A 22,241-nucleotide genomic window follows, 5' to 3' on the forward strand; every position below is an offset into this window, starting at 1 on the left:
GATTCTGCCACCACCATGTTTGACAGTGGGGATTGTGTGTTCAGGGTGATGAGCTGTGTTGCTTTTACGCCAAACATAACGTTTGGCATTGTTGCCAAAAAGTTCAATTTTGGTTTCATCTGACCAGAGCACCTTCTTCCACATGTTTGGTGTGTCTCCCAGGTGGCTTGTGGCAAACTTTAAACAACACTTTTTATGGATATCTTTAAGAAATGGCTTTCTTCTTGCCACTCTTCCATAAAGGCCAGATTTGTGCAATATACGACTGATTGTTGTCCTATGGACAGAGTCTCCCACCTCAGCTGTAGATCTCTGCATTTCATCCAGAGTGATCATGGGCCTCTTGGCTGCATCTCTGATCAGTCTTCTCCTTGTATGAGCTGAAAGTTTAGAGGGACGACCAGGTCTTGGTAGATTTGCAGTGGTCTGATACTCCTTCCATTTCAATATTATCGCTTGCACAGTGCTCCTTGGGATGTTTAAAGCTTGGGAAATCTTTTTGTATCCAAATCCGGCTTTAAACTTCTTCACAACAGTATCTCGGACCTGCCTGGTGTGTTCCTTGTTCTTCATGATGCTCTCTGCGCTTTTAACGGACCTGAGACTATCACAGTGCAGGAGACTTGATTACATACGGAGACTTGATTACACACAGGTGGATTGTATTTATCATCATTAGTCATTTAGGTCAACATTGGATCATTCAGAGATCCTCACTGAACTTCTGGAGAGAGTTTGCTGCACTGAAAGTAAAGGGGCTGAATAATTTTGCACGCCCAATTTTTCCGTTTTTGATTTGTTAAAAAACTTTGAAATATCCAATAAATGTCGTTCCACTTCATGATTGTGTCCCACTTGTTGTTGATTCTTCACAAACAAATACAGTTTTATATCTTTATGTTTGAAGCCTGAAATGTGGCAAAAGGTCGCAAAGTTCAAGGGGGCCGAATACTTTCGCAAGGCACTGTATATATATACAGTTGAAGTCGGAAGTTTACATGCACCTTAGCCAAATACATTTAAACTCAGTTTTTGACAATTCCTGACATTTAATCCTAGTTAAAATTCCCTTAGGTCAGTTAGGATCACCACTTTATTTTTACAATGTGAAATGTCAGAATAATAGTAGAGAGAATTATTTATTTCAGCTATTATTTCTTTCATCACATTCCCAGTGGGTCAGATGTTTACATACACTCAATTAGTATTTGGTAGCATTGCCTTTAAATTGTTTAACTTGGGTCAAACATTTCGGGTAGCCTTCCACAATTTTCCCACAATTTTGGCCCATTCCTCCTGACAGAGCTGGTGTAACGGAGTCAGGTTTGTAGGCCTCCTTGCTCGCACACACTTTTTCAGTTCTGCCCACAATTCTTCTAAAGGTTTGAGGTCAGGGCTTTGTGATGGCCACTCCAATACCTTGACTTTGTTGTCCTTAATCCATTTTGCCACAACTTTGGAAGTATGCTTGGGGTCATTGTCCATTTGGAAGACCCATTTGCGGCCAAGCTTTAACTGATGTCTTGAGATGTTGCTTCAATATATTCACATACTTTTCCGTCCTCATGATGCCCTCTATTTTGTGAAGCGCGCCAGTCCCTCCTGCAGTAAATGACCCCCACAACATGATGCTGCCACCCCCGTTCTTCACAGGTGTGATGGTGTTCTTCGGCTTGCAAGCATCCCCCTTTTTCCTCCAAACATAACAATGGTCATTATGGCCAAACAGTTCTATTTTTGTTTCATCAGACCAGAGGACATTTCTCCAAAAAGTACGATCTTTGTCCCCATGTGCAGTTGCAAACTGTAGTCTGGCTTTTTTATGGCAGTTTTGGAGCAGTGGCCTCTTCCTTGCTGAGCGGCCTTTCAGGTTATGTCGATATAGAACTCGTTTTACTTTGGATATAGATACTTTTGTACCTGTTTCCTCCAGCATCTTCACAAGGTATATTGCTGTTGTTCTGGGATCGATTTTCACTTTTCACACCAAAGTACGCTTATCTCTAGGAGACAGAACGTGTTTCCTTCCTGAGCGGTATGACGGCTGCGTGGTCCCATGGTGTTTATACTTGGGCACTACTGTTTGTACAGATGAACGTGGTACCTTCAGGCATTTGGAAATTGCTCCCAAGGATGAACCAGACTTGTGGAGGTCTACAATATTTTTTCTGAGGTCTTGGCTGATTTCTTTTGATTGTCCCATGATGTCAAGCAAAGAGGCACTGAGTTTGAAGGTAGGCCTTGAAATACATCCACAGGTACACCTCCAATTGACTCAAATTATGTCTATTAGCCTATCAGAAGCTTCTAAAGCCATGACATCATTTTCTGGAATATCCAAGCTGTTTAAAGGCACAGTCAACTTAGTGTATGTAAACTTCTGACCCACTGGAATTGTGAGACAGTGAATTATAGTGAAATAATCTGTCTGTAAACAATTGTTGGAAAAAATACTTGTATCATGCACAAAGTAGATGTCTTAACTGACTTGCCAAAACTATAACAAGAAATTTGTGGAGTGGTTGATAAACAAGTTTTAATGACTCCAACCTAAGTGTAGTACACTATACCCCCTGGTATAGAGGTCCTGGATGGCAGGAGGCTTGGCCCCAGTGATGTACTGGGCCGTTTGTACTACCCTCTGTAGTGCCTTGCGGTCGGAGGCCGAGCAGTTGCCATACCAAGCAGTGATGCAACCTCTCGATGGTGCAGCTGTAGAACCTTTTGAGGATCTGAGGACCCATGCCAAATTTTTTCCATCTCCTGAGGGGGATTAGGTTTTGTCGTGCCCGCTTCACGACTGTCATGGTGTGCTTGGACCATGTTAGTTTGTTGCTGATGTGGACACCAAGGAACTTGAAGCTCTCAACCTGCTCCACTGCAGCCCCGTCAATGAGAATGGGGGCATGCTCGGTCCTCTTTTTTCTATGAGATAATATCAGTCAGTTAACATGACGTTTAGGAATTATGAAGCCTTTATGTGCTTGTCTTGATTACATAAATGCAAATTCACAAAAAGTGATGTTAGCTGAGGAAGATGATCTCATAGAACAAAACGTATAAGATCTCTTAAGCCTGTGTTTACCACAGACCTGATTTTCAGCATTTATTTTAAAAATAACGAGCCATGGCAGAGTTAGCCTCCGTTAGGGCCTACAAAGAGATGCCATTACTATTGCTCTCTATTTTTGAAGTAGTCCATTTTCTTCTTCTACTACTTCTATTCGTTTTTTGTTGTTGTATTTATTAGGTATCCCCATTAGCTGTTGCCAAGGCAGCAGCTACTCTTCCTGGTGTCCAAACACATTAAGGCACTTACATTACATATAAAACAAAAGATAAACAGTACATCCTACGTGGTAAACAAACTGAAAGGGTGCATAATGCTCCCTGGAGTGTGTTGTTTGAACAGGTAAAAAAACAAGGTTGGCGATGTACTGCCTCCTGTAGTTATGGAATGTTTTATCACACGTATAATTCATTGGCTGATCCCTCCTGAGGACCTGGATGGAATTATGTGATTCTTCTGGAAGTCCCACCCAGTTGACTACTTAAACAGGGTGAAAGTACTCAATGGCTGTGCCCATGCTAAAACTGGCTTTTGGGCAATAGAATCCTCTCTGGGGTGTAACCACTGTCTCTCTTTGTTTTCAGGAGTCTCCTGAAGTCGAGGATGACATGACCACAAACGAAGTAAGACTGAACACTAGTTGATTAACTGTCAATAACTTAAAAATGCAGTGATTGGTTGTATGAATTTTTAGACGGTCATCATTGAGGGATTTTGTCAACAAGGCAGCGTGGTGTATTGTCCAGAATCATAGAAGATCTCTTTTCCATAAAATAAATGTTAGAATTTTCTGACACATTTTCATTGGGAAGGCAGATTAAACATATTTGATCCAAAGCGATCCCTTTAGCATGGGAAAACACAGAAACCTACTAATTACTACACGTTTTATTTATCACCTTTGTCTTGAGCCCACTTCACCGTCGGACAGAGCGGGGCACAATGGCTCACGCCCGGCAGGCAACCCGGTTCCAAATTGAATGTAATTAAGTTTCAGCCGGTGCAAAACATTCCAACACGGGCGCCCGGCGAAGTTAATCTAGCCCACTCATTGGTTGAGAGTTCTGAATCCCCTACCACAGATAGCGGAGTGGGAGGAGCAACAGTTGGACGAGCCAGTGGATTTCAACAACTGCAAGATTGACCCAGCCCCTTTTCAGCTGGTGGAGCGGACGTCTCTGCATAAGGTGTGTCATCATCAGTTCACCTGTCAATCAACCCTTATCAATCTGCACAACCAACCTAGCTGTCATCTGTTATTTTTGGAGGAACTCTTTAGTTTATAATGCTTAAGTGTATCCACTGGATAAGTATCTGCTAAATGACTCAAATCTAATACCAGGCAACAAGTAAATTGTTAATTGACGTCCCTTTAAATTGATGGGGTTGGTGACAGAAATGTGATGGCACGCAGCTCCACTAGACCAGAGCCTTCCATTACAAATAGAAGGCTCGGCACTAGACTGACATTTTTTTAATAGTCCATTTGTTCTCATTGACATTTTAATGGATGTCATCTATTGCTCTCTCTCTCGTTCTCTCTTTCTCTCCATACCCCCATATGAATGTAGCTACCATGTACACTGCCGTTCAAAAGTTTGGGGTCACTTAGAAATGTCCTTGTTTTTGAAAGAAAAGTAATTTTCTTTGTTCCAATGGCATGTTGTGTTAGCTAATCCAAGTTGATCATCTTAAAAGGCTAATTGATCATTAGAAAACCCTTTTGCAATTATGTTAGCACAGCTGAAAACTGTTGTTCTGATTAAGGAAGCAATAAATCTGTCCTTCTTTAGACTAGTTGAGTATCTGGAGCATCAGCATTTGTGGGTTCGATTACAGGCTCAAAATGGCCAGAAACAAATACCTTTCTTCTGAAACTCTTCAGTCTATTCTTGTTCTGAGAAATGAGGCTATTACATGCGAGTAATTGCCAATAAACTGAAGATCTCATACAACGCTGTGTACTACTCCTTTCACAGAACAGCGCAAACTGTATTCTGGCTCTAACCAGAATAGAAAGAGGAGTGGGAGGCCCCGGTGCACAACTGAGCAAGAGGACAAGTACATTAGAGTGTCTAGTTTGAGAAACAGACGCCTCACAAGTCCTCAACTGGCAGCTTCATTAAATACTACCCGCAAAACACCAGTCTCAACGTCCATAGCGAAGAGGCAACTCCGGGATGCTGGCCTTCTAGGCAGAGTTCGTCTGTCCTGTGTCTGTGTTATTTTGCCCAGCTTAATCTTTTATTTTTATTGGCCAGTCTGAGATATGGCCTTTTCTTTGCAACTCTGCCTAGAAGGCCAGCATCCCAGAGTCGCCTCCTCACTTCACTAAACTTGGATTAGCTAACACAATGTGCCTTTGGAACACAGGAGTGATGGTTGCTGACAATGGGCCTCTACGCCTATGCAGATATTCCATTAAAAAATCTGCCTTTTCTGTTATGCACGTGAGTGAGGACCCAAAAGCGGTTTAACAAAAACAGAGTCCTTCAATGTCAAAACACAGGGAAGACATAGATCCTCTTCGGATGTATATAATGGCAAAATAGACAACCCGCAGAGAGGGCGACAAATGAATCATAAAGTCCTTCTGATATTTACAGAAGAGTCCCCCTTCTTAGCAGCAGAGGAGAATAGCTGGGTTAGAGTCCACTTCTTAGCAGCAGAGGAGAATAGCTGGGTTAGCGGCGACAGACTGCTGGTCTCTGTGGGTAGGCGCGGGTCGTAGAGGACAGAGGTACCTGATCACACGTAGCATCAGATGAACAGGCAGATTCCGACAGGACAGGACAAGGGTGAAGCAAACAAGACGATAGTTTGGTTCTGGCATGAGAAACTCAAACGAGAATCTGACAAAGACAGAAGCAGGAACAGAGAGAGAAATAGAGACCTAATCAGAGGGAAAAAAGGAACAGGTGGGAAAAGGGTGAACGAGGTAGTTAGAGAAGATGAGGGAAGGAGAGGAAGAGAAGGTAACCTAATACGACCAGCAGAGGGAGACGGAGTGAAGAGAAAGAACAGGAACAAGACATAATGACAATCCATGACATTTTCTAGCTACAATAATCATTTACAACATTAACAATGTCTACACTGTATTTCTGATCAATTTGATGTCATTGTAATGAACAAAAAATGTGCTTTTCTTTCAAAAACATTACTAAGTGACCACAAACTTTTGAACGGCAGTGTAAATACATCACTTAGATTTTATAGGCCATTTAATCTAAAGTTGGACCTTCTTTTCTCTTCCCTCTCTCCTTTGTTTTATCCCTCTATCTGGTCGTGTTGTTCCTTCTAATCTGCTCTACCCTCTCTGTCTCGTGCTCTCTCTCCTTCTCCTTCTTCAGACTCACACCATATTCTCTTTGCTGGGGCTGGACCATGCCTATGTGACCAGTACTGGACGACTGGTGGGAGTCGTCTCCCTCAGGGAGGTGGGTGTTCCTGTGCACTAGAACTCTGATGTCATCATGCTATGGGTGATTGATGGCAGTTAATCTTAAAATCCCAACAAGCACATCACAGGAAACCTTCCTGTTTACTTTGGCTGTGATAGTGTTTGAATATTGTCATCACCTTAGATCAGTTCTAAGGACAATATTGCACTTCATGAATCAGCAGTAACCTCAGGCTAATCAATTTGCTCATTACAGAAATTGCTGCAGATTAAGGTTGCCTTGGCAACAATCCTGTAAATTTGAAGATCTAATCAAAAGTGTAATATGAATCACATTGTTTACTCCAAAATGACTCCATAATGTTCCATCCTCTCTCTCCACTCTTCTTTCAATCCTCTCCCCCATCTTTTGTCATCCTTGCTCCTTATTTTATTCCTCAATCTCTACCTCTCCTCTCTCTGTCCAATATCTAGCTTCGTAAGGCCATAGAAGGCTCAGTGACCGTGACAGGAGTGAAAGTTCGCCCCCCACTGGCCAGTTTCCGTGACAGCGGCAACAACACCACCAACGTTTCGGAGGTGACAGAGCTACACAAGCTTTGGAACCGCCACAGAGGCCTCTCATTACCACGGGACCCCACCCCGCCTGACATGGAGGACCAATTGAACGATATGTATGAGGAGAGTCCTGTCCACTTCACACAGGACCAATCAGATTTGGAGTTTGAAACCAGCCCCGCTGACAATACGGACCTGCCATCGGAATTGGTTCTTCAGGAAAGCCTCTCACTAACAGAGGACCAAACAGAAGAGTTTATCTTAGAGTGCAGCCCTTCCCACACTGACGAATCAGAGCTAGCCTGTGATTTTGACCACCCCCACCTCCCTGAGACTTATCAATTGGAGCCGGCGAAGGAACATGGAACCCCGCCCGAGAACATACAGCAAATGGACCAATCAGAACTGCAGTGTGAGCGAAGTACCACTGAGGACCAATCGGAATGACAGAAGTGTTGAGGTTTCTACAACCTTACAGGTCATTTTCACCTCAATCTCCAAGCTGGATGTCTGTGTCCACGATGTATTGGTGTGTGGATGTGTTTAACTATTCTTGTGGAGACCAGAAGTCCTCACAACAATAGTAAACAAACGAAAATATGACCAACTGGGGACATTTTGTTAGTCCCCACAAGGTCAAGGATTGTTAGAATTGCCCATGCAGACATCTGATATTGACACTACTTTCCCCCGAGAGAGGGTGAGAAGGAACAACATGACCAGACAAAGGGATAGAGCAGAGGAGAGAGAAAGGGGGGTCCCACTTTGGATTAAATGGCCTATAAAATATAAGTGCTGTATTTACATGGTAGCTACATTCATATCTGAGGAAAGGACTTTAAAGTGGGATGGAAAAGGGATATTTAAGACAAAATGATAAGTAACCACCTTAAGGCAGCTGAGAAAGGACCAATGCATTGGCATCGCTCAGTCATAAAATGCCACCACCACAGGGTTAAGAACATTTGTGAAGCACATTGTAATTAACATGCATTTAACTCAAAGTACATGTCTGGCGTTAAGGTCGTAGGACAGAAGTTAGAGAGTTTCTTGTAACAGTGTTTTGGTCACAGTACATTTTGTATCATTACGTTCCTAGCGATAGGTAATGATTTTTCAAACATCGTTCCTACTGTACAACATGTCTCTGGAATGATTTTAGTGTTAATGACAGGAAACTTTGGTTATGTGGAGAGACAACAGTGAAACATCGAAGTTAAGCACGCACACACTCACATAGTAATACATATTTGTTCAACAACATACAAAATAATATTCCTAAAACACAGCGCACACACACTGAAAAGGATTTATACAGTCTGCCTGGCCTCACAACCATTTTAGAAATATGTACTACCAACTTAGAAGCACAGTCATAACTCTCCACGTCCGCAGATAAGCAATAAAAGCCTTGGTTGAAAGATTAAACTGTGTGTGACTGTTCTCCACTGTCATTCAAGATGCATGTTAAATCATTAATCACTTCAATAGTTTTGAGCCATAATACATTTTAATTCTATGTAAAACTATGCTATCACAACTGGTACATTTTCATCTTAAAGAATAATCAGTTGATAATTTGTCTTTTGTATGCAGATAGAATGTGAAGTAGTGCTCGCCATGTAAAATGAGTTTAATGTAGAGTGAAATAAGCTAATTAACAGAACATCTAGTTAAGCAATAAGTCTGACGTTTCTCTCTTTATATTGCCCCGGCCTATATATGCGTTGTACATATGAAAATAGATTGACGGAAATCTACGCACACTCTTGTGCATAGGAGAATATGCATTTGAGATTAACAGCCATTGTTATTTTTCAGAGAACATGACAATTTGTTTTTTGTACATCAGTGATGGATTAAATTAACAAAACTTTGAGATGTAACTCTGTTCTGTGTGTTGGGCAATTTCCCCTTGTCTCCTATCAGAGATGGGGGAAAAATGATGTGCAAATGAAAATCTTTTATTTTATTTTTTAAATCATGTTTATTTATCCAGGACGAATCCCATGACATGACTTCACAGCATGGTCTAACAATCCATAGAGAACCAATGAAATACAACTTCACAGAAATGTACAAAACTTTTCTCAGTAATCCAGTTTCAACTCTCAAATACATAGTAACATCGGCAAAGATTGTGAGAAAGTGAAGAGAGGGAAAGTGCAGGGAGACGAGAGCTGAGACAAAGAGAAGGATGATAAGTAAAGGCCAGACATCACTAAGTTACATAGTGTCTACAGAATGTTCAAAATAGATGAGATTTTTTCCTCACCCATCTACACAGAATACACCATAATGAAATACAGAAATCTCTCCTCTATATAAGTATTCACACCCCTGAGTCAATACATGTTAGAATCACCTTTGGCTTTGATTACAGCTGTGAATCTTTCTGGGTACATTTCTAATAGCATTGTACAATATTTGCCACAATTATTTTTAATTCTTCAAGCTCTCAAGTTGGTTGTTGCTAGGGCAGCCATTTTTAAGTCTTGCCATGGATTTTCTCAGGAACATTCAATTCCAGGCTATATTTGGCATTATGTTTTAGGTTATTGTCCTGCTGAAAGGTGAATTTGTCTCCCAGTGTCTGTTGGAAATCAGACAACCAGGTTTTCCTCTAGGATTTTGCCTGTGCTTAGCTCTATTCCGTTTCTTTTTATCCTAAAAAAAACCTCCCTAGTCCTTGCTGATGACAAGCATACCCTTAACATGACGCAGCCACAACCATGCTTGAAAATACTCAGTAATGTGCATTTTTATTCAGGACATAAAATTAATTTGCCACATTTTTTGCAGTTTTACAAACAGGATGTTTTGGAATATTTGAGGATGGATCAACTATATTGTTGATCCATCCTCAGTTTTCTCCTATCACAACCATTAAACTAACTGTTTTAAAGTTACCATTGGCCTCATGGTAGAATCCCTGAGCGCTTTCCTTCCTCTCCGGCAACGGAGTTAAGGACACGTGTATCTTTGTATTGACTGGGTGTATTGTACACCATCCAAAGTGTAATTAAAAACTTCACCATGCTCAAAGGGATATTCAATGTCTGCTTTTTTATTTGTTACCCATCTACCAATAGCGGCCTTTCTTTGTGAGGCATTGGAACACCTCTTTGGTCTTTGTGGTTGAATCTGCTTTTGAAATTCACTGCTCGACTGAGGGACCTTACAATTCATTTTATGCGTGGGGTAAAGAGATGAGGTGGTCATTCAAAACATGTTAAACACTATTATTGCACATAGAGTCCATGCAATTTGTGACTTTAGTAGTTTTTTACTCCAGATTTGTACTCCTTGCCATAACAAAGCAGTTGAATACTTGAGTCAAGACATTTCAGCTTCTCATTTTTTATGAATAAAAAAATATATACAGTGCCTTGCGAAAGTATTCGGCCCCCTTGAACTTTGCGACCTTTTGCCACATTTCAGGCTTCAAACATAAAGATATAAAACTGTATTTTTTTTGTGAAGAATCAACAACAAGTGGGACACAATCATGAAGTGGAACGACATTTATTGGATATTTCAAACTTTTTTAACAAATCAAAAACTGAAAAATTGGGCGTGCAAAATTATTCAGCCCCTCCGTATAAATGCACCTGCACTGTGATAGTCTCAGAGGTCTGTTAAAAGCGCAGAGAGCATCATGAAGAACAAGGAACACACCAGGCAGGTCCGAGATACTGTTGTGAAGAAGTTTAAAGCCGGATTTGGATACAAAAAGATTTCCCAAGCTTTAAACATCCCAAGGAGCACTGTGCAAGCGATAATATTGAAATGGAAGGAGTATCAGACCACTACAAATCTACCAAGACCTGGCCGTCCCTCTAAACTTTCAGCTCATACAAGGAGAAGACTGATCAGAGATGCAGCCAAGAGGCCCATGATCACTCTGGATGAACTGCAGAGATCTACAGCTGAGGTGGGAGACTCTGTCCATAGGACAACAATCAGTCGTGTATTGCACAAATCTGGCCTTTATGGAAGAGTGGTAAGAAGAAAGCCATTTCTTAAAGATATCCATAAAAAGTGTCGTTTAAAGTTTGCCACAAGCCACCTGGGAGACACACCAAACATGTGGAAGAAGGTGCTCTGGTCAGATGAAACCAAAATGGAACTTTTTGGCAACAATGCAAAACGTTATGTTTGGCGTAAAAGCAACACAGCTGAACACACCATCCCCACTGTCAAACATGGTGGTGGCAGCATCATGGTTTGGGCCTGCTTTTCTTCAGCAGGGACAGGGAAGATGGTTAAAATTGATGGGAAGATGGATGGAGCCAAATACAGGACCATTCTGGAAGAAAACCTGATGGAGTCTGCAAAAGACCTGAGACTGGGACGGAGATTTGTCTTCCAACAAGACAATGATCCAAAACATAAAGCAAAATCTACAATGGAATGGTTCAAAAATAAACATATCCAGGTGTTAGAATGGCCAAGTCAAAGTCCAGACCTGAATCCAATCGAGAATCTGTGGAAAGAACTGAAAACTGCTGTTCACAAATGCTCTCCATCCAACCTCACTGAGCTCGAGCTGTTTTGCAAGGAGGAATGGGAAAAAATGTCTCTCGATGTGCAAAACTGATAGAGACATACCCCAATCGACTTACAGCTGTAATCGCAGCAAAAGGTGGCGCTACAAAGTATTAACTTAAGGGGGCTGAATAATTTTGCACGCCCAATTTTTCAGTTTTTGATTTGTTAAAAAAGTTTGAAATATCCAATAAATGTCGTTCCACTTCATGATTGTGTCCCACTTGTTGTTGATTCTTCACAAAAAAATACAGTTTTATATCTTTATGTTTGAAGCCTGAAATGTGGCAAAAGGTCGCAAAGTTCAAGGGGGCCGAATACTTTCGCAAGGCACTGTATATACAAATATAATTCCGCTTTGACATTATGGGGTAATGTGTGTAGGCCAGTGACACAAAATCTCTATTTAATCAATTTTAAATTCAGGCTGTAACAACACAATCTAGAATAAGTCAAGGGGTGTGAATAACTTCTGAAGGAAGTGTTTCTAAGAGTTGACAGACTATCCATAGAGGTGTACACCTACAAGATGAAACATCACATTTAAATGCTTTCCACCTTATCTTCTTAATGGAACGAAGCCACGCCTGACGAGCCTCTGTCGGAGAGCCACTCTTTACCCTCCTGAAACACACTCCTATCCTCTCCAAGAGACTCAGAGTGAGAGGTTGAATAGCAGGAGTCAAACCTCCGGCCTCCAGTCAGACTGGTAGACGATACAGACTTGCAGCAGTGCAGGCTGATCCTCACCATCCACTAGGGAATGGGCTAGCCCGGTCACCCCCTGGAGTAGGCGGGAGGCGGGTTGTTCTGAGATGTGGGCCTATCACACTGCAGGCTGATCCTCACCATCCACTAGGGAATGGGCTAGCCCGGTCACCCCCTGGAGTAGGCGGGTTGTTCTGAGAAGTGGGCCTATCACACTGCAGGCTGATCCTCACCATCCACTAGGGAATGGGCTAGCCCGGTCACCCCCTCGAGTAGGCGGGTTGTTCTGAGATGTGGGCCTATCACAGTGCAGGCTGATCCTCACCATCCACTAGGGAATGGGCTAGCCCAGTCACTCCCTGGAGTAGGCGGGTTGTTCTGAGATGTGGGCCTATCACAGTGCAGGCTGTTTCTGCTAGAACTTCAAAGCTGTCTGTCTTGGCCTGGAATGGCACTCGGGGCTCGTGCTTGGACGTTGAAGTCTGAGGGAGAATCAAAGTGTCAGAACACCTGGAGATGGATGAGGCGAGAGAGATGGAGGGATGAGGGGAGGGTGAGTAACAGAGGGAAAGAAAGAAGAGAGATATTGGGGCATAGCACAGTCTAGGTGGCACTGATGACTGAAAACACAATGAGTATGACAAAGGTACGGAATATTGGGTGATGTGTACTGTATGCATGTGTTTACCTGAGCTGTGGGTAGAGAGTGTGTTTCTATTGTTCTGGAGGAACTCCTAGTCATCGTCTTTCTGGTCATCAGCCACAGAGGTCCAGGTTTTCAGCTTTGCCTCAGCGATAGCAAACTGCTCTGCCACTCCTGGAGAAGGACACACACACAAACCTTACAGGTGGTAATCAAACACACCAAGCACAGGAAAGAGTGACAGACAGTAGTCTCAGAGACAGTTAGGGAGTGAAAAAAAAAAAAAAAAGGCCTCCATGTATCACCATGGGGACAGTGAAGTGACAGTTGGAGGAGAGTCTAATTGGCTACCATCTATTGGGCTCTCATAGGACAGGCCGTCATTGCCTAGGTGACAGCAGGAGGGGGAAGGGCACAGATCTGAGCTGTGACATGCAGAGGTTAGGGGAGCGGTGGGACAGGTGTAGGGAAGAGGGGGGGGGGCACGACACACGTGCACACAAACACATGGTGGTGGTCCACCTTACATTTGACCCACAAATCATATGCTAATGATTCTAAAATCCACAGTGTATTAGCCCACTGTCAGCAGCATACCACTCTGCATCCCATTGCATATATACCAGCAGCATACCACCCTGCATCCCACTGCATATATACCAGCAGCATACCACCCTGAATCCCACTGCATATATACCAGCAGCATACCACTCTGCATACCACTGCATATATACCAGCAGCATACCACCCTGTATCCCACTGCATATATACCAGCAGCATACCACCCTGCATCCCACTGCATATATACCAGCAGCATACCACCCTGTATCCCACTGCATATATACCAGCAGCATACCACCCTGCATCCCACTGCATATATACCAGCAGCATACCACCCTGCATACCACTGCATATATACCAGCAGCATACCACCCTGCATCCCACTACATATATACCAGCAGCATACCACCCTGCATCCCACTGCATATATACCAGCAGCATACCACCCTGCATCCCACTACATATATACCAGCAGCATACCACCCTGCATCCCACTGCATATATACCAGCAGCATACCACCCTGCATACCACTGCATATATACCAGCAGCATACCACCCTGCATCCCACTGCATATATACCAGCAGCATACCACCCTGCATCCCACTACATATATACCAGCAGCATACCACCCTGCATACCACTGCATATATACCAGCAGCATACCACCCTGCATCCCACTACATATATACCAGCAGCATACCACCCTGCATCCCACTGCATATATACCAGCAGCATACCACCCTGCATCCCACTGCATATATACCAGCAGCATACCACCCTGCATCCCACTACATATATACCAGCAGCATACCACCCTGCATCCCACTGCATATATACCAGCAGCATACCACCCTGCATCCCACTACATATATACCAGCAGCATACCACCCTGCATCCCACTGCATATATACCAGCAGCATACCACCCTGCATCCCACTGCATATATACCAGCAGCATACCACCCTGCATCCCACTACATATACACCAGCAGCATACCACTGCATATATACCAGCAGCATACCACCCTGCATCCCACTGCATATATACCAGCAGCATACCACCCTGCATCCCACTGCATATATACCAGCAGCATACCACCCTGCATCCCACTACATATATACCAGCAGCATACCACCCTGTATCCCACTGCATATATACCAGCAGCATACCACCCTGCATCCCACTACATATATACCAGCAGCATACCACCCTGCATCCCACTACATATATACCAGCAGCATACCACCCTGCATCCCACTGCATATATACCAGCAGCATATCACCCTGCATCCCACTACATATATACCAGCAGCATACCACCCTGCATCCCACTACATATATACCAGCAGCATACCACCCTGTATCCCACTGCATATATGCCAGCAGCATACCACCTTGCATCCCACTGCATATATACCAGCAGCATACCACCCTGCATCCTACTGAATATATAACCAGCAGCATACCACCCTGCATCCCACTGCATATATACCAGCAGCATACCACCCTGCATCCCACTGCATATATAACCAGCAGCATACCACCCTGCATCCCACTGCATATATATACCAGCAGCATACCACCTTGCATCCCACGGCTGGCTTTCCTCTGAAGCTAAGCAGGGTTGGTCCTAGTCGGTCCTTGGATGGGAGACCAGATGCTGCTGGAAGTGGTGTAGGTCTAAAAAATGATCCCAATGCACCAGGGCAGTGATTGGGGACATGTGTAGGGTGCTGTATTTCAGATGGACGTTAAACGGGTGTCCTGGCTCTCTGTCGTCACTAAAAGATCCCATGCCAGAGTAGAGGTGTTAACCCCGGTGTCCTGGCTAAATTCCCAATCTGACCCTCATACCATCATGGTCACCTAATCATCCCCAGCTTACAATTGGCTCATTCATCCCCCTTCCTCTCCCCTGTAACTATTCCCCAGGTCATTGCTGTAAATGAGAATGTGTGCTCAGGCAATTTACCATGTAAAATAAGGGTTAAATAAATACAAACAATTTAACTGCTGAGGACAGATTTCTGATGAGATCCTATTCTGAGCTATTGATGACTAAAAACAAATTGATGGCAGAATTAGTTGGACAATAGAATCACCAAGGTGTAAACATTACTCTTAAAATATAAAATAGATGAGAAAATGTATTAAAAGAGGACAACATTCAATTAGTATTAATTGGTCTGTATCTCTGCCACCGGCTCTACTTTACTAGCTGAGCTAGCGGAGGGACATGCACCTGCGGCGAAGCGAGCTTCCTGTAGAGAGTTGCAGAGTGTGCGGAGGGGGTCGGTGGGTTTGGGCCAACCCTTCCACTTGAGGTGGATGACCCTGCAGGGATGTTGGCTTGGTCACATGGTCCTTCATCGCCTGGGAAATGCCTGGAGAAAGAAAAGTAGGAGGCCTTGGTTAGAGAGATGGTCCGTGTGCGTCTTTCTGACCCTTACCATTTAAGGAGGATCTGGACAGAGCAGCAATCTCTTGGATGCTGACTGCCTTTCTTGACTTTGAGATCATTTCACAATCCTCAAAATTTAACCTGGAAAAAAAGCAGTCATGCTCAGTATGTCACTAACACTACAGCGCTTGAGTGTTTTCAATATTCGTGTGGTCTGCTATACGCCTCAAATGTTGCTCACAGCCCAGATAAAGATCATGAAATCGATGTGTGAATAGCGAGAGAAAAAACAGACAATCCTGCGTGTGTTTCAGCACCTGGACACTTGACAGCTCCCCAGAGCATGTGATGGTGCAGATCTAGCCCTTGATAATGACTCTCAGTTCCATTACACATAAGAGCCATGCAATTCCATTTCACATAAAAACCATGCCATTACACATAAAAGCCATGCAATTCCATTACGCATAAGAGCCAGAGCCATTACACATAAGAGCCATGCCATTACACATAAGAGCCATGCCATTACACATAAGAGCCAGAGCCATTACACATAAGAGCCAGAGCCATTACACATAAGAGCCAGAGCCATTACACATAAGAGCCAGAGCCATTACACATAAGAGCCATGCCATTACACATAAGAGCCAGAGCCATTACACATAAGAGCCAGAGCCATTACACAAAAGAGCCAGAGCCATTACACATAAGAGCCAGAGCCATTACACATAAGAGCCATGCCATTACACATAAGAGCCATTGGACGAAGGCATCTTCTGTTGGGGGGAGCTTTATTAAGAGCAGCAACGCTCGGTCTGAACATTAACAGGCATTGTAAGTGGTACAGTTCTGGAAGCATAAGGAACTTATCTCAGCTAGAAATCATGTTCAAAAAACAAAAAGTTAAATACGGCCATATTTTCTCCTCTAGTCGCCCCCCTTACCCTGCTGTCCCCTCCTCTCGTCATCGTCCCCCTCCCTTACCCTCCTCTCGCCGTCGACTCTCTCCCTCCCTTACCCAGTAGTCCAGACAGGAGATGACAAGGGCCTGGATTAGGACCCGAGCCGCTTCCTGTGTGATGTAGGGTGGTACTCTTAAGGATGTTGTACGAGCCTACAGGAGCGAGTCCCTGCTTTGACGTTTGCAGAGAATGACAAGGTGTTTTCCCATCCCCTTCCTAAAAACACAATTTAATACAAGTATAGAAATTCGATGAAATTGCAACACATACAGCTGCATGTCTATCGAATTGATGAAAGGCTTGTTTATTGGTAGGCCTATTTGGTCATCATTTTCTCACATTTCATGAAGCTATACACGGTGTAGCAATGCTGCTATTTTTTGACTGCTGGCTGGCGGTAATAATTTAATTACTTGTTCAGTAATTACAGTTGGAAATTCAACATTGCAGATTGTCAAGTACTTTTTCCCAATACAACAGCATACTAATCTGCATTTGTTGTTGTTGAATACAGGCCTACAACTACTCTATATAGGTTATCTGAACCTACATCAAATCAAATCAAATCAAATTTTATTTGTCACATACACATGGTTAGCAGATGTTAATGCGAGTGTAGCGAAATGCTTGTAATCACGACTCGTCTTTGCGCTCTCTCCCAGCTTGGATAGAAAGTTGTGCGCAAAACCAAATAATATAGCCAGTCCACCCTCAAAACACTAGGGATTGTTTCATTATGCAGTATACTGTCTATAGCTATATACAGTATTTAGCTTCTATTTATAAACAAAAATAGCCTAACAATGAGGGAAAAGGCCTTGAGGATAAATTCAAACACTAAATTCAGTAATTTATTGTTGAACTCAGCGGGTTTTTTCTGGCTAACAGCCTACACAAATGGGCTGCAATATTGAGGTAAATTCAATTAAATCCAACTTGAGACTCCCCTGGGTGCTGAAGTCCTCCTTTTTTGTGTGCAAATGTTTTCACCACGGCCTGTAGGTCCAGGTTACACCTCGACTGTTTTCTATACTGAGTATTGACAGCCCAGACTTTCCTGAGACATTGTGAATTAGGTCTATTGCGCTGCACACTATTTAAATGAAGTCTTGATTGATTCATGCCAAGATATACCAAAGATAAGGGACTGTTGATATTGCAACCACACAACGCAAACGCCTGTTCACCAGATTGAACGAAATTGCAAACAGCTTTATTTTTTCAAGCCCTCAAGAACTGTTGTCTGCTAAAGATGCTAATCTGTTTGCGTCTGCCAATTTTATTGTCTGTCCAGTATCTAGACGACCTTTCCCCAGAGCTTCCTGTGCAGTTCATCTCTTTCCGTAACATAAAAGACAATAAGAAGCTCAATTAAAGATGTTGCAGAACTGCTGTATTTGAAGCCCTCCTCCCTTCTGACTAGTTCCCTTGACGTTGCTACGGTAATTAAGATGCTTTTACCTCTGTAAGTATCGCTTCTGCAGAGAGATTGTTTTCTAAACTTAAACTCATAAAGAACTATATGAAGCATGAGGCTCTCGTTCTGAAATGGCTTTTGAACACCTGAGTAAAGCTCCACTCATTGCACTGGTGCCGTCGTAGCCTTGACCACGGCATTTCTTCACTGATATTCCCTTATACTTTCCATCAGTATCTTCTCTCTTTTTCAGTCACATTCCTGAATCACAAGAAACAAAAACTTTGTTTCATAGTACTTACGGAAATTAAAAAGGGTTATGAATGACTTGGAGGTTTGCTGTCAAAATGACTTATTCAACAACAACAAAAATAGACAATGACAGGCGCATGGGCCACCAGAGATCGTGGACCCCACCGCCCTGTGGGGGTGTCTGCTAACCAGTGGGGCTTTTCTCTTTGAGATTGCGGGGGCTGTTTTATCTGCCAGAGAAAGGGATATAGGCTAAGCAAGCATGCAGTCTCTTGGATAGGAGTATTTTACTGTAAGGCCATGTCAGATACTCGTCTGCTCACCGGTGATGTGACATGGCTGAGACCGACAACAGCCATCATAATGTGATGGGGTTAGTAATGTTCTCTAGTTGCACCGTGATTGGCTCAGTGTTCTGTCACTCATGCATCCAAGGCAGCTCAAGGTCATTGGCCACAGATAAAATGACATCAAATCACGTTATATCCATCTACCTTAGCTTTGATTGGCCTGATCATGTTATCATACTTTAAAAATCTTAGCTAGCAAGCTAGACAAGCCGTCATCAAGTCAGCAATCTACTGGAAAATCCTTTTCAACCCTTGTAGGAGAATTGCAGCGATGAGACAAGATTGTAACTACCAATTGGATATCACGAAAAAGGGCGTAATACCATGGGCTAGAAAAGTTTGAATACATTGGCCATGCTGTCAATCCAGCATGACTTCTGCCTTGTTCAAAACAACTGGAAACTCAGAAATCGAAGGCTTCAGTGAATTCAAGACAATTGGGAACTCGGATAACATTGGCTCCGATTTGGAAAATAATTTAACGGTCATCCAACTCGGAATTCCAAGTTGGGATTTTGGGCCTCTTTCTAGAGCGCCACCTTCCTGTTCAAATGAGCACAGCACAACAAGGTGAGTACAAAAAAATATTGTATGCTGCTGCATAAATGTAATATGCCAGGGAGATAGTCCATTCGGGAAGCATTCAGAACCCTTGACTTTTTTCCCACATTCTGTTACGTTACAGCCTTAAATTGATTAAATCACCCCCCCCCCCCCCCCCCCCCTCCCGGATCAATCTACATACAATACCCTAATGACAAAGAGAACAGATTTTGACATTTTGCAAAATGTATTAAAAATATAAAAACAGAAATTCCTTATTTACCTAAGTATTCAGACCCTTTGCTGGGAGACTCCAAATTGAGCTCAAGTGCATCCTGTTTCCATTGATCATCCTTGAGATGTTTCTACAACTTGATTGGAGTCCACCTGAAGTAAATTAAATTGATTGGACATGATTTTGAAAGGCACACACAGGCCCATATAAAAGGTCCCACAGTTGACAGTGCATGTCAGAGCAAAAACCAAACCACGAGGTTGAAGTAATTGTCTGTAGAGTTCCGAAACAGGACTGTGTCGAGGCACAGAAAAGTACCAAAACATTTCTTCAGCATTGAAGGTCCCCAAGAACACAGCGGCCTCCATCATTCTTTAATGGAAGAAGTTTGGAACCACCAAGACTCTTCCAAAAGTGCTGCCCGCCCAGCAAAACTGAGCAATCGAGGGAGAAGGGCCTTGGTCAGGGAAGTGACCAAGAACCCAATGGTCACTGACAGAGCTCCTCTGTGGAGATGGGAGAACCTTCCAGAAGGACAAACATCTCTGCAGCACTCCACTAAATCAGGTCTTTATTGTAGAGACGCCAGACAGAAGCCATTCATCAGTAAAAGGCACAACAGCCCTCTTGGAGTTTGCCAACAGGCATCTAAAATAACATACTCTCAGACCATAAGAAACAAGATTCTCTGGTCTGATGAAACCAAGATTGAATTATTTGGCCTGAATGCCAAGTGTCACGTCTGTAGGAAACCTGGCATTATCCCTAAGGTGAAGCATTGTGGTAGCAGCATCATGCTGTGGGGATGCTTTTTAGCAGCACGGACTGGGAGACTAGTCAGAATTGAGGGAAAGATGAACGGAGAAAAGTACAGAGAGATCCTTGATGAAAACCTGCTCCAGAGCACTCAGGACCTCAGACTGGGGCGAAGGTTCACCTTCCAACAGGACAACAACCCTAAAATACACAGCCAAGACAATGCAGGAGTGGCTTCGGAACAAGACTCAAAGTCCTTGAGTGGCCCTGCCAGAGCCCGAAATTGAACCCGATCGAACATCTCTGGAGAGACCTGAAAATAGCTGTGCAGACACTCCCCATCCAACATGACCGAGCGTCTCTGCACAGCTATTTTCATGTCTCTCCAGAGATGTTCGATCGGAGAGATGCTCCCCATCCAACCTGACAGAGTTTGAGATGATCTGCAGAGAAGAATGTGCAAAACTCTCCAAATACAGGTGTGCCAAGCTTGTAGCATCATACCCAAGAAGACTTGAAGCTGTAATCATTGCCAAAGGTGATTCAACAAAGATCTGAGTAAAGAATCTGAATACTCATGTAAATCAGATATCTTTTAATTTTTACACTTGCAACAATTTATAAAACCTGCTTTTGAGTCACCATTATGGGGTATTGTGTGTAGATTGAGGGAAAAAATAATAATTTAATCCATTTTACAATAAGGATGTCATGTAATAAAATGTGGACAAATTCAAGGGGTCTGAATTCTTTCCGAATGCACTGTATAGTCGTGGCCAAAAGTTGAGAATGACACAAATATTACATTTTCACAAAGTCTGCTGCCTCAGTTTGTATGATGGCAATTTGCATATACTCCAGAATGTTATGAAGAGTGATCAGATGAATTGAAATTAATTGCAAAGTCCCTCATTGCCAAGCAAATTAACTGAATCCCCCCCAAAAAATTCCACTGCATTTCAGCCCTGCCACAAAAGGACCAGCTGACATCATATCAGTGATTCTCTTGTTAACACAGGTGAGTGTTGACGAGGACAAGGCTGGAGATCTGTCATGCTGATTGAGTTTGAATAACAGACTAGAAGCTTCAAAAAGGAGGGTGGTGCTTGGAATCATTGTTCTTCCTCTGTCAACCATGGTTACCTGCAAGGAAACACGTGCCGTCATCATTGCTTTGCACAGAAAGGGCTTCACAGACAAGGATATTGCTGCCAGTAAGATTGCACCTAAATCAACCATTTATCGGATCATCAAGAACTTCAAGGAAAGCGGTTCAATTGTTGTGAAGGCGGCTTCAGGGCGCCCAAGAAAGTCCAGCAAGCGCCAGGACCGTCTCCTAAAGTTGATTCAGCTGCAGGATCGGGGCAACACCAGTACAGAGCTTGCTCAGGAATGGCAGCAGGCAGGTGAGAGTGCATCTACATGCACAGTGATGCGAAGACTTTTGGAGGATGGCCTGGTGTCAAGAAGGGCAGCAAAGAAGCAACTTCTCTCCAGGAAAAACATCAGGGACAGACTGATATTCTGCAAAAGGTACAGGGATTGGACTGTTGAGGACTGGAGTAAAGTCATTTTCTCTGATGAATCCCCTTTCCGATTGTTTGGGGCATCCTGAAAAAAGCTTGTCCGGAAAAGACAAGGTGAGCGCTACCATCAGTCCTGTGTCTTGCCAACAGTAAACCATTCTGAGACCATTCATGTGTGGGGTTGCTTCTCAGCCAAGGGAGTGGGCTCACTCACAATTTTGCCTAAGAACACAGCCGTGAACAAATAATGGTACCATCCTCCGAGAGCAACTTCTCCCAACCATCCAGGAACAGTTTTGTGAAGAA

General features: G+C 43.3%; 1 protein-coding gene and 1 long non-coding RNA gene across 2 annotated transcripts in view; one reads left to right on the top strand and one right to left on the bottom strand.

The window, feature by feature from the left end:
* LOC110508195 (chloride channel protein 2) overlaps positions 1 to 8,910 on the top strand; it is a 126,973-nt gene extending 118,063 nt beyond the window's left edge. The window contains exons 21-24 of the mRNA XM_036965953.1: positions 3,655 to 3,693; positions 4,153 to 4,257; positions 6,424 to 6,510; positions 6,948 to 8,910. Coding sequence (XP_036821848.1) covers positions 3,655 to 3,693; positions 4,153 to 4,257; positions 6,424 to 6,510; positions 6,948 to 7,478 — 762 coding nt within the window. The 3' untranslated portion in view covers positions 7,479 to 8,910. The remainder of the gene's footprint in view (positions 1 to 3,654; positions 3,694 to 4,152; positions 4,258 to 6,423; positions 6,511 to 6,947) is intronic.
* Positions 8,911 to 11,940: 3,030 nt separating this feature from the next.
* Positions 11,941 to 19,438, bottom strand: LOC118944878. Its single transcript, XR_005040293.1, has 3 exons — positions 15,736 to 19,438; positions 12,976 to 13,104; positions 11,941 to 12,797 (listed from the first exon to the last, which is right to left on the bottom strand). It is a non-coding gene; the product is annotated as an uncharacterized LOC118944878 (long non-coding RNA).
* Between the last annotated feature and the right edge of the window lie 2,803 nt (positions 19,439 to 22,241).

The sequence above is a fragment of the Oncorhynchus mykiss genome, chromosome 28, assembly GCF_013265735.2.
Source record: "Oncorhynchus mykiss isolate Arlee chromosome 28, USDA_OmykA_1.1, whole genome shotgun sequence".
NCBI classification, from domain to species: Eukaryota; Metazoa; Chordata; class Actinopteri; order Salmoniformes; family Salmonidae; genus Oncorhynchus; species Oncorhynchus mykiss.